General features: G+C 55.0%; 1 protein-coding gene across 1 annotated transcript; it reads left to right on the top strand.

Annotated features, from left to right (window-relative positions):
* Positions 1-1,886: 1,886 nt before the first annotated feature.
* Positions 1,887-5,379, top strand: IRF2BPL (interferon regulatory factor 2 binding protein like). The gene has a single exon (XM_077323316.1). The coding sequence runs from the start codon at positions 2,360-2,362 to the stop codon at positions 4,529-4,531; it is 2,172 nt and encodes a 723-aa protein (XP_077179431.1). The 5' UTR covers positions 1,887-2,359; the 3' UTR covers positions 4,532-5,379.
* The last annotated feature ends 6,584 nt before the right edge of the window (positions 5,380-11,963 follow it).

The following is an 11,963-nucleotide window of genomic DNA, read 5'->3' as shown; positions in this document are numbered from 1 at the left end:
CCTCTGGGAGGTGGGTGGGGCTGAGAGAGCTCTGGGAGAACTGATTAGCTCAAGGTCACCACATCCCGCTGACAGCCCGAAGTGGGAACTCCCTTGACCAATGGCTTTGTCCTAGGCAAAGGCGGCCTGGACTGCAGCAGAGAGGCACCTGGCCATGGATCAAGTCCCCAGGTCTTAAGCCCCACTGACATCCACACCCTTTCCCTTCATGAGGCCCAGAGACTTTCCTTGTGCTCTCAGCCCACCTTGTGCTGTGGGCGGGAGGTATGCTGCCCAGGATTGCCACCTTGAGAGGACTTGGTTGGTCCTTGGCACAGAAAGGAGTTCTCCCAGAGGCAAAGGCCTCTGGGAGCAATTTTAGGCATGCCCCTTGTCTGCTGGCTGCTCCTCATGCTGCACTACTGACCTCTCCAAGTGAACAAAAGGGTGTCAGCCAGGCTGAGTCCAGTACTAGCCCGGCTGGTGACCTAGTGGTGATCAGGCAGGGTCTTGGGTGGAACAGTAAAGGCCTTCACCCTAAGAACATTTATGTTGACTGGTAGGTCTACTGAAGAGTAAATATCTTAAGTTCAGTTGGTTACAACAGCCAGATGCCCATGCTGCTCTCTTCACCCCTGTCTCCCAAGCCATCTGAAATGGCCTTGACTGTTGGGGTTCAGAAAGGTGTCCAGTCGCTTGCAATCGATTCCCTGGCCCTTGATGGCTACCTGGCCTCTCTGCACATGTACCCCGTGGATGGTCGAGATTTCCAGAGTTGCGTTTGACGCCCACCCCTGAGTGCTTGTGTGAAGGGGGACCATGCAGTCATTTGGGATTCACCTGAACCCAAACAGTCAGCAAAGAGCTGAGTTAGTTCTGCATCTTGGCTCTGCTCTGCAGGCAGCACCGTTGCTTCTCCTGGGGCGGCGGCCCAGCAAAGGATGGAGCCGGGGCCCCAGCAAGGATCGCAACTTGCTCCAGCGCCGCGGTTGCTCTCCTTTCACCCAGTCCGGGCGGGAAAGAGGAGGGGGTTTGGGCAACACGCACAGGCTCGTGCCAGCCGCGAGGGGCGGGGGCACCTTGTCGCAGCCGGACTCCGGGGCTTCTCCGCCCCAGGAGAAGCAACGGTGCTGCCTGCAGAGCAGAGCCAAGATGCAGAACTAACTCAGCTCTTTGCTGACTGTTTGGGTTCAGGTGAATCCCAAATAACTGCATGGTAGGAGAGCCCAGAAGGGCCACGGTTGTGCCCGCCGCCCTCTGCATTGACCGGCCGCCACGAGGCACACGGGAGGGGGACGGGACGGCTTCCAAGCAGAGCAACGGACCCGCCCGCTTTCTGTCGCACCGGGGGGGGGGGAGGCACTGTCCCATCCGCCCAGCCTGCCCGCAGAGCGGCCTCCAAGGCCTTCCCCGGCCTTGCTGCCCAGGGCGGCGTCGGGACCTTGGCAGGCAGGCGGGAGACGCGTCCGGGACCGGCTCGGCATGTGCTTCCCTGGCTGCGCTTTCGCTCTGGGGAGCCTGCCTTGGACGGAAGGGGGGGGGGGGAGCGCCGGGTGTTTCCACGGCCAAACATAGCCCTGGGTGCGCGCGCTCCCTCTCCCTGTCGCTGGAGCGTATGAGGCAGCCAGGGAGGGAGGGAGGGACGCCGTGGTTTCCAAGCGGCAACTTGCCTGGCTTCAGCTGCCGCCGACACACAGACGCACACACGAGAAAGGGGGGGGGAGAGAGGAGGAAATGGGCCGGGTGCCGCGCATGCGCCCTCGGGGCGCAACAAGTGGGCTCCCTGTCCAGCCGGCGCGAGAGGAAGCGGGGGAGGGGCGGGAGGCGCGGCCGAGCAGAGGCGGCGGCGGCTGGTCGGGCCGGCAGCGAGTGCCGCGCGGGGGACTGCCAGGGCGGGGGAGGCGGGGTGTGTGTGTGTGTGTGTGAGTGTGTGCGGGGGGGGGGGAGCCCGTCGGTGACGTGAGCGCTCCACCCAGGTGGCGCCCGAGCCGGGGGAGCGGGCGAGAGGCGAATGGAGCGGCGCGCCAGGAGGAGGGGCAGAGCGCCGCTCGGCAGGCTCGGCAGCATCAGCCCGGAGTGACGCTCCGGCACCCCAGCTCGAGGGCCGACGAGCGCCGGAGGATGTGAGTGGAGGCGCGGGCGGCGTTGCCGCGGGACACCATGCCGCCCCCGCCGCCGCCCTGAGGCGCTCCTGCCCCGTCCAGCGCCGCAGCCCGCGCCGCTCCCCCCCCCCCCCCGGACCAGCCGCACAGCAGCAGGTAGCCGCCGCCGCCGCCGCGCCTTCGCAGCCCCTGCCCGCCCGCCGGCCGGCCGAGAAGGAGGAGCCGCCGCCGCCGCTGTCTAGGCGGCTGGAAGGGGCGCCCGGCCGGGCGGCGCAGCCATGTCGGCGGCGCAGGTCTCGTCGTCGCGGCGCCAGTCGTGCTACCTGTGCGACCTGCCGCGCATGCCGTGGGCCATGATCTGGGACTTCAGCGAGCCGGTGTGCCGCGGCTGCGTCAACTACGAGGGCGCCGACCGCATCGAGTTCGTCATCGAGACGGCCCGGCAACTCAAGCGGGCCCACGGCTGCTTCCAGGACGGCCGCTCGCCCGGCCCGCCGCCCCCCGTCGGCGTCAAAACCGTGGCACTCTCGGCCAAGGAAGCGGCGGCAGCGGCGGCGGCAGCGGCCGCCCAGCAGCAGCTGAATCATGTGGACGCCGCCTCGTCCAAAGCGCCGTCGGGCCTGGAGCGCTACGGCTTGAGCGAGCAGCGCGGCCGCTTTGAGTACCCGCCGCCTCCGGGCAGCCACGCCGGACGCCTGCCCAACGGCCTGGGCGGCCCCAACGGCTTCCCCAAGGCGCCCGACGACGGGCCGCCCGAGTTGAACCGCCAGAGCCCCAATTCCTCCTCCTCCTCCTCGTCGTCCTCCTCGTCCCGCCGAGGGACGCACAGCGGCCTGGTGAGCGGCCTCCCCCCGGGTGGCGGCCAGGGACTCAACGTGCCGCCCAACCTGCTGCCGCAGACGCTGCTCAACGGGCCGGGCGGTGGGGTGGCGCTGCCTCCTCCGCGGGGTCCGCCGGCGTCCTCCTCCTCGTCGTCTTCTTCTTCGTCGTCGTCTTCGTCCTCTTCCTCCTCCTCGACGGCGTCGTCGGGCGAGGCGTGCGGGAAGCGGCCGGGGTCGGTGTCCAGCAGCGGCGACCAGGAGCGCGACCTGAAGGAGAAGCAGCGCAACGCCGAGGCGCTGGCCGAGCTGAGCGAGAGCCTGCGCAACCGGGCCGAGGACTGGGCCAGCAAGCCCAAGCTGGTGCGCGACACGCTGCTGACGCTGGCCGGCTGCACGCCCTACGAGGTGCGCTTCAAGAAGGACCACACGCTGCTGGGCCGCGTCTTCGCCTTCGACGCCATCTCCAAGCCCGGCCTGGACTACGAACTGAAGCTCTTCATCGAGTACCCCAGCGGCTCGGGCACCGTCTTCTCCAGCGCCTCAGGCGTGGCCAAACAGATGTACCAGGACTGCATGAAGGACTTCGGCCGCGGCCTCTCGTCGGGCTTCAAGTACCTCGAGTACGAGAAGAAGCACGGCTCGGGCGACTGGCGCCTGCTAGGCGACCTGCTGCCGGAGTCGGTGCGCTTCTTCAAGGAGCTGGTGGGCGCCGACATGCTGCCGCAGCCCTACCTCGATGCCTCCTGCCCCATCCTGCCCAACGCCCTGGTCGGCCTGCCCCGCGCCGCCGCCGTGGCCGCCGCCGCCGCTGCTGCCGCCGCCGGTGGAGGGGCGGGCGGGCCGGCGTCCGGGCGTGGGCCCGGGGGCAGCGGCGGCGGCGGCGGCCTGCGCAAGAGGAAGGCCTCCCCGGAGCCGTCGGACTCGGCCTCGGAAGGCGGCCTCAAGCTGAGCGACGAGCAGCAGCGGCAGCAGTGGATGGCCAGCCAGAGCGAGGCGCTCAAGCTCACCATGTCGGCGGGCGGCTTTGCCGGCGTGCCCCCGCCGCCGCTTGGGCCGCACTCCAACCGGACCACCCCGCCGGAGTCGGCGCCCCAGAACGGGCAGTCGCCCATGGCTGCCCTCATGTCGGTGGCCGACACGCTGGGCAATGCCCACTCGCCCAAGGACGGCAGCTCCGTCCACTCGACCACCTCCACGCGGCGGAACAGCAGCAGCCCGGTCTCGCCCGCCTCGGTGCCCGGCCAGCGCCGCCTGGCCTCCCGCAACGGGGACCTGAACCTGCAGGTGGCCCCCCCGCCCCCCAACGCCCACCCCGGCCTGGACCAAGTGCACCCCCCCAACATTCCAGACTCACCCATGGCCAACAGCGGACCCCTGTGCTGCACCATTTGCCACGAACGCTTGGAGGACACCCACTTTGTGCAGTGCCCCTCGGTGCCCAGCCACAAGTTCTGCTTCCCTTGTTCCCGGGAGAGCATCAAGGCCCAGGGCGCTACGGGAGAAGTCTATTGCCCCAGCGGCGAGAAATGCCCCCTAGTCGGTTCCAACGTGCCTTGGGCATTTATGCAGGGCGAGATTGCAACCATCTTAGCTGGCGACGTGAAAGTGAAAAAGGAGAGAGACCCTTAAAAAACAAAACACAATCCAACAACACATGCAGGCAGCCAACTCAACTCCCTTCAGCCTTCTGAAGATGTAGAATTGTGAATATTGAAAACGACCCCCTTCCCTGCGAGAAACAGTACTGCAAAAAGTTTAGTCTTATGTATAGACCTTATTTTCGTCGTATGTTTCTATATTTTGAAACAAAGGTATGTACCCTTCTTCATTTGAAGGATAGAGCTGTTCCTTTCCCCCCTCCCCCCTTTTGTTTTGTTAAGAACAGAATCTAATATTTGTTTCCTTACCACATAAATACCTGTTTCTCATTTCTTTGGCAGTGTGTTGGCTAGGTACACAGTTTAATAGCCGTTAGCTATTCCTTGCTGCTGGTGTGTATTTTTGTAAATGTATGCACTTCTCTAAAAGAAGAAAAATGGAAAAAAAATTAAAACTTTTCTTTTTGCCAAGGCCAGTGTTGATGCCTAAAAGAAAAAAAATTGCTACAAAATTGTGACAGCTTATGTTTTACAAGCCCAGAGGTGTTAGTTGTTCACTCCCCCCCTTTAGTCCCCTCCTTTTCTTGTTTTATTTTAATTTCCCTTTTTGTTTGTTTGCAAAATGATGGGGTGGTCTGGGGGGTGTTTTGTTGCAACTTTGTAAAGAAAAAGTTTCAGTTTGTTTCTATTGATCTCTGAACGTTTTACTCTTTTTTTTTTTTGCTTTATTGATGCACGGAAGCTTTTGAACACTAGAGCAAAATTTGCTGTACATGGAAAACATTCTCTGTTTGTCCTTTATACATTTCTGTAGTTAACAGAACACTGTAATGTGCCTTGGAGCTTAGTAAATTGTAATAAATTCAATTGATATTAATAGTTAACGGGTAAGGGATTTTTATTTATTGCCCCAGCACTTTGAAGATAGAGGTCAAAACAGAATGTCTCTCCATTCTACCAGAAGTGTAAATCTTCTCCTAACTGTACTACTTGTGCACACCTATCGAGGAATATGGCTTATGATGCTGTCTTTACACATTGGCACTGTGCCCATTTACATTTCACCTCTTAATATCTCTGGAACAGTTGCTGACTAAGCATTTTCTATTCACTGTTCCTGACCTCCATTTCCTCTTATGGCTGTGGGTTTTCTGTTGTGCAAGGGCATCTTTTGTGTGAGGATTGTATAATTGAAATACAGAAAGTTTCAGCCCTTTATTGTACAACACAAACAAACAAAAGCCCAAGGGTGAGTCTGGATGAAGGTTACAAATGCCATTTGTTCTCTGGAAGAAAGTTCCACTGAGCTCATAGATTTTGGCTACTAGGCTACAGTCCATCCTGACTTGGGAGAAAGTGCCATAGAGATCAGTAGGCCTTACTCCCAAGTAAAGTTGGATTCCTACCAAACAGACCAAAGGAGGGGGGGAGGCGGTTAATCTTGGCAGGGATAACAGTCCCAACTATTTTACTGACCTCAGCAAAGAAAGGATTGGTGAAGCCTGCATTTAGTGCATAGATGACCTTGAAAAGACATTTTCTTTGGTTGAACTACAGTATGTCCACATCTTAGCCACCCCTTTTTCCCCCATTGGACAAAGTCAAGTTATTAACAATAAATTAAACTGCATTCCTCTAGACAAGCACCATTATTCTTTTGACTATTTTTCTGGAAGTGACTAATTATTGTTTTTTTGAGATATCTGGGGCTGGTCAATCGCCTGTTGAATGATCAACAGGCAGAGGAAACACACAGGCTCCTCTGACTGGCTGGAAAATGCAAACCACCCCTAGCATGAGCTTTTATCTTTTTCAGGGAGACATATGGGAAGAAAGGTAGACAGACACCCCCCCACACACAGAAACACCAACAATATTTCTGCAGCATGAATGAAGAGTTCCCCAGTTCCTTGTGCAATAGGTTACTGTCAGCCAGTAGCATTCACATGTTAAAAACAGCTGCAAAGAAGAGTTTTAAAACAGTCCTCTTTGGCCTTTGGGCTTGTATTTGGTTACTGCTAGTTCTACATTTTTTGTTTTTTGTTCCTGTCAATCAGGATTAGTGAAATAGTTGAAATCTAGGGGTTAGAGCTTTAATGTTGCACAGGGATTTTCATAGCTACAACCCTGAGCTGCTTTGTGGTGCTTTTTCTGTTTGGGGATACACCCTTGTACACCATGCTGCTATTTTAAAAGAGGGTGATCACCTACCTATATATATATTTCACCTGCAAAGGATAATAATGCTGCACCAATCTCACAAACTGCAGATGCCTTTGACATTTGGGAGAAATGTATAACGAGGCTTCCAAGTTGTTTAAGCAGCTAGAAGGGGATTTAAAATTTTATTTTAATCAGCACCCAGGAATTTATATGGCTCAATAATCTGTTACAGTAGCCATGGACACAGTGTCATCTGAAATATATTCTAATGTTAGATGTATAAAGATGAGAGGAAAAATGAAGTGATCATTATCTTTTTGTTGTCAAAAGCATACAAAGTTTTTTTTTCCCTAGTGAATTTTTGTAACGAAAAAGAATTGTAACCAAAAAGTCTCCAGAGAGCTTTGTGAAATTTGCAGGGTTTTCCTCATTCCCCAACCCCATCTGTTTCTCCAGCTAGTCCCCCCATCTTATTTCTGTTGACAGGGAAACTGTTAAAAGACACTGAGCATGTGTTGAAAAACAAGCTTGCAGTGAATTGTAATACTGTAGTTAATTAAAGTTAACCATAGCTAGAGGGCATTTGTTGTATGGAGGTTTTCTGTAACCATGTGACCTTTCCTTTTACTCTGATCCATTAAGCAGCTAGTCTGGACATATGAGCCAGCTTTCTTTGATCCCATGGCAGAGCCCCTTAAAAGATATCTCACAGCTGACAAACCCTAATCTTTGGGGGGGGGGGGGAGGCAGGAGGGGGGGGGGAGGTTGTCAGTCACTGGGGATTCCATTGCAGCGTTTTCCCTCAAGTTTAAGCCTGTTTTTTTCCCCTCTGCCTTGGAAAAAAACACCTATTTTTAAAACATGCATTTGTTCCCAAAAGCCTGCCCAACTATGTCCTAAGGAACCCAGGCATGCCCAGAAGGAAGATGCTACAATTTTATTACAATTTCTAAGTTGATCAATATGTGAAAAACGCAGATCTGCAGTACAGAGGGATGGACATCAACACAAAAACGGCCTTAGATTTTCCGGCTCTAGAAAAAGGGGAAGCAAAGCAGGCTCCTGGACAAAACATTTTGCACCCTAATGCCCACCATTAACTGTGTCCTTATTTCCAAATGTCAACCTCTTGTAAATGCTCAGAGCCACCGCCTGCCAAAATATCCTAGCCGTGGCACTTCTCAATGGCTCCTCTCCCTCAACAGGCGTCCCCTCCTTTCCTTTTTAAGGGCTTTGTTTTGGGAGAGGCACAGCTCTCCCGTGCGCGCCGGTGCTGGTTAGTAACTGTCGCGTTTTAAGCCCTTTTCATCCCGTCGGAACGCACCGCCCTCTCCTCGGCTCCTGCAGGGCGCATCCGCGCGGCTTCCTCTTCCCTCCGCGCCAAAGCCGCGACACATCCTGCAGATTTGCATGGAGGACTGGAGTGTGTCACTGCCGCGTTGAGCCCTGGAAAGCCAGCGCAGCTCCCCCCTTGGCTCGCAGCCATTCTTCTCCATTCACAGCACGCAACTTCCAGCAGAGCGCCATCTCTCCTTATATCAATGACGTTAGCAAGAGCAAAAGGTCGCCGCTTACACCCGAGTTGTTTATCAAAGCAGTCGACATCGAAGGGAGGGAGAGCGAGGCCGGGTCGGAGATGCTGGGTTTGAGGGCCGTCCGAAAACATGGCGTGGGGCTGGGGATGGGCATTTTGACCCCCGGATTGGAAACCGCGCATGAAAACGCCGCGTGTGTGTATGTGTGCGCCCCTTTCATGGCCTGTAATCTGGGGGAAGCGGCGCCCCGCCAAAACATTTCCGGCGGCGTGCCTTTTCCCACGATGGCGAGAGTGTGCGGAGGCGGGCGGCCTGCTTGAAGGCTAGTCTGGTTACCAAACAACGGTTGTCTTCACGTGTGTGGCTCACAAACGTTACGCGGCGAGTGACAATCGCGTTTCCGAAAGCTCAAAGCCTGGTCTCCGGGGCGGGCGACAGGCACGCTCGGGGTCGGCAACACTTGCCTATTTGAGCCGAGGAGCAAAACTGGCGACGCGGCAGAGGGAGGGAAGAGGGCACATTCGCCAGGCTCCCAGGGCCCATGAGCAGACAGGAGAAACTGGTTTCCCCGAGGAGGAGGAGGAGGGGCCTGCTCTTGCACAATTCGGGCCTTTCCAGCGCCGCTTGTAACAGGCCAGGCGCAGTGCGCATGTCGCTGGCGGAGGCCGGGCTGAGTAGGCGCTGCTGCATTCTTGCTGCTGATTTGCATACCCAGCGCGACCTTTTCCGAAGAGACGCTGGCGGCGCATCAGAACACTTTCCCTTTGAAAGCCTGCAAAACCACGCGGTGTTTCCCCCTCCCTCCCGCGTAACGTTGACTTTTAAAGCGTCTTCCTCCAGGCAGGCAAGCTCGCTTCCGCCCTCCATTTTGGAAGACAAGTGATTTCATTCGTGGCTGAGGTGGGCCTTCTTTAATGGTGGCTTCTCGCCACTTCTCACCCCCCCCCCATTACCCGTAGCTGTGACACCTTACCCCCCCCCCCACACACACACTTCGCTATTGCCAGAAGCTGCTGAGGTTGCGCGGTCCCTTCCCCTGCTGCAAGGAAGCGGCCCTTGCTTTTGCCAAACAGGTCTGTCTGGAAACCCCACCCCAGTTGCTTGCGGGACCACCGGGTGAGGCTGCCCGAATGGCGCGGCCTGTGAACACCGACAGAGTCAGCGCCCCTTACCGAGGTAGCCCCTAGACATTCACGAGATGCCCCCTCCCCTAAAGGTTTGGCATGGGGCCGTGTAACGCGCCTGCGCGGTATCAAGAGCAGCATTCCTTGCCGTCACCACCTACCCCCCCCCCCCAACAAGGAGGGCCGATGCCGCAATTCTGCAGCATGCTCGGATTTATTAGCCTCGTGCGACTGCAAAGGCTGGCGAAGTGAAGAACCGCAGGCCAGCATGTGAACTTGGCGGGAGGAAAGGGTTGCAATGGCGCGCCCTTGGCGAAGTAGGTGAAAGGGGAGGCGGGAAGAGGAAGACAAGCGGGAACAGCCCACTGCGGGCAGGAGAGGAGGCTTCCCCTCGCCGCCTTCAACCCGTCACCCTTCTCCCCCCGCAGCGCTCCGCTCCCGCCCACTACGACGCGCCTGCCAGAGCGCCTGACTCAGGCTTGGTTGGCTGCTGGCGGAGCAGGAATGCGCCGGGGAGGGGAGGGAGCAGGCCGCGGTGCAGTGTGGGAGGGCTTTTCCTCGGCGGAGGGGGTGGGGAATGGGGCGGCCAGATTGACACGCGATGCTGGCTGAGGCAAGAAGCATCTCCCCCCCCCCCCCGTGGATTTTGCACCTGGGAGTTGCGCAGCCCCGTGTGGGGGGGGAGGCTTTGCCCCCAGCCGGCATCACGTGTCCGTCCTGTACTTGGTGCCCCTCGCGCCGCCGAGACGAGGCCTTTGGTGGAGGGCGCGCAGTGCGGGGTGGCGCACACAATTGCCCAGGTGCGGGTGCGTTGGGGTACCTGTCGTGCGTGCCAAGGACCCTGCAGTGGAGCGCGCAGCGCGTGCCCGCCAGGACTGTGGCGTCAGCGGAGTGAAAGCAACGCGACGAGCTTAGCTGGGCACTTCAGCCCTGGTCGTCTCTGTGTTGTGCCCTAGGCAAACTGGGGGACAAGGCGAGGCGCCTCAAGGGCGATTACCCGATCTCTTTCGAGGGGGGCTGCCGATCTTGCCCGCGGTGGGTGGAGTGCCGGGAGAGCTGCGGCTTCTCAAAAGACTCAATAGCAGCAGGAGAAGAATGTCTTTCTTTTTCTTTTTTCTGGATAGCTGAATAACTCCTGGGGAAGCATGGGGGTCTCTGGGTACTTATTAATACACCAAGAAATGAATAAACTCACCTGGACGCATTATTGGTGTAGGTGCTTGATTAATAATTATTGCAGCATTTTGCAGTACATTATATATAGTAATGTACTTACTATATGCTATATCCAAACCTTCTTATAGTTTGGATCCCAGTTCTGTCTCATGCTGCATGTGTTAGGATGTCCAAGCGCAGGAGTCAGGACCAGGGAATGTATGCTGAGGGATGAGTCCTGGAACAAAGCACAAAATTCCTGGCCAAAGACCATGCCTTGCTTAAATCAGAGGAACAATTCAAAATAACTGATGGATCACAGCCCAAATTATGAAGCATAGCAGAGACACCAGATATAGCTCTAACATGTTAGGGCTACTTAAGAGGCTACAGATTTTCTATATGAAAGATACAGTTAAATATGTGGGCTACATATTATTTCCTATACAAAAGAACCTTTTGTCTTGGAAGCTCATAACATGGGTGTATATTTGAACATGTTTGGACTTGCATGGAACTGGGGTTTGGCTGTTCTGAGGAGAAAAGGTGAATAAAAATTACTAGGTTGAAAGTTGCCCCCTGGGTTCGAATGATCTGTTCTTTACCTCCAAATTCCCCGAGAATTTATTTTCTTTTTCTTGGTGAGATTTTCTTCTTTGATTGCATAGGTAAATATGTCAAGACATTGGAAAAGTATTGGAAACTTATGAAAATGAACAAACCCACCCAGTCCAGCCCGGAACAAGTCAAAATATTTGTTTTCAGTATTGTCATGTTTTATTTAGTATACCATGCTATCAGCCATGCATACAAATAAAACAGCTGCTTTCTTGAAAAACTTGCAAATTCAGTGATTCACTGTGGCAGTGATTGGGCCAGCTATGTTGGTGCAACCTGCCACAATATTTGGTAGCAATGTTCTATAATGGCTTTCCATTTAGGGTTAAGTGGATAATGTTGCAAGTAGATTGATACTAGTCTTTCTCAGCCACTTATATGACTCTGGAGTATCCTGATGATTCTCCATGGCAATAATTATGTTCTTCATTCCATACAGCAGCTCTCAGTGATCATGAAGGAACAATACTTCCAGATATTTCTGTTTTGATTTGTATGGTGGCCAGAGATGAGGTGGAAAATTTTCTGATGCTATATTTTTCTATAGAAAAATTTCTGTCCCTCTTTTTATTTATTTATTTATTTATTTATTTACTTACTTACTTATCTAGGTCATATTCTATCCTTCCCCCGAATCTGTCTATAGTTGTTAGGGTTGTGCTGCAAATCAATGATGTTAGATGGTCTAAATTTGGGATATGAAGCATGGAGACCTTAGCATTTCTCCATGGTCCAGGCTTGTAGAAGATGATGTTGTTTCCCTCTTTTGCTATTATTTAAATTTTGCAAATTATATATTTAATTTTTGACTCCAGTTCAAGATTTCTAGAAAATTCATATAGTTAACTGGCATTTTTATTATTATCAT

Source organism: Paroedura picta, chromosome 2 (assembly GCF_049243985.1).
Source record: "Paroedura picta isolate Pp20150507F chromosome 2, Ppicta_v3.0, whole genome shotgun sequence".
NCBI classification, from domain to species: domain Eukaryota; kingdom Metazoa; phylum Chordata; class Lepidosauria; order Squamata; family Gekkonidae; genus Paroedura; species Paroedura picta.
Note: the sequence above shows the minus strand (reverse complement) of the source record. Positions and strands in the feature narration are given on the sequence as shown.

Bases quoted from the DNA above. Each gene is read 5' to 3' on its own strand.
- IRF2BPL (XM_077323316.1), top strand. From the start codon at position 2,360: ATGTCGGCGGCGCAGGTCTCGTCGTCGCGGCGCCAGTCGTGCTACCTG.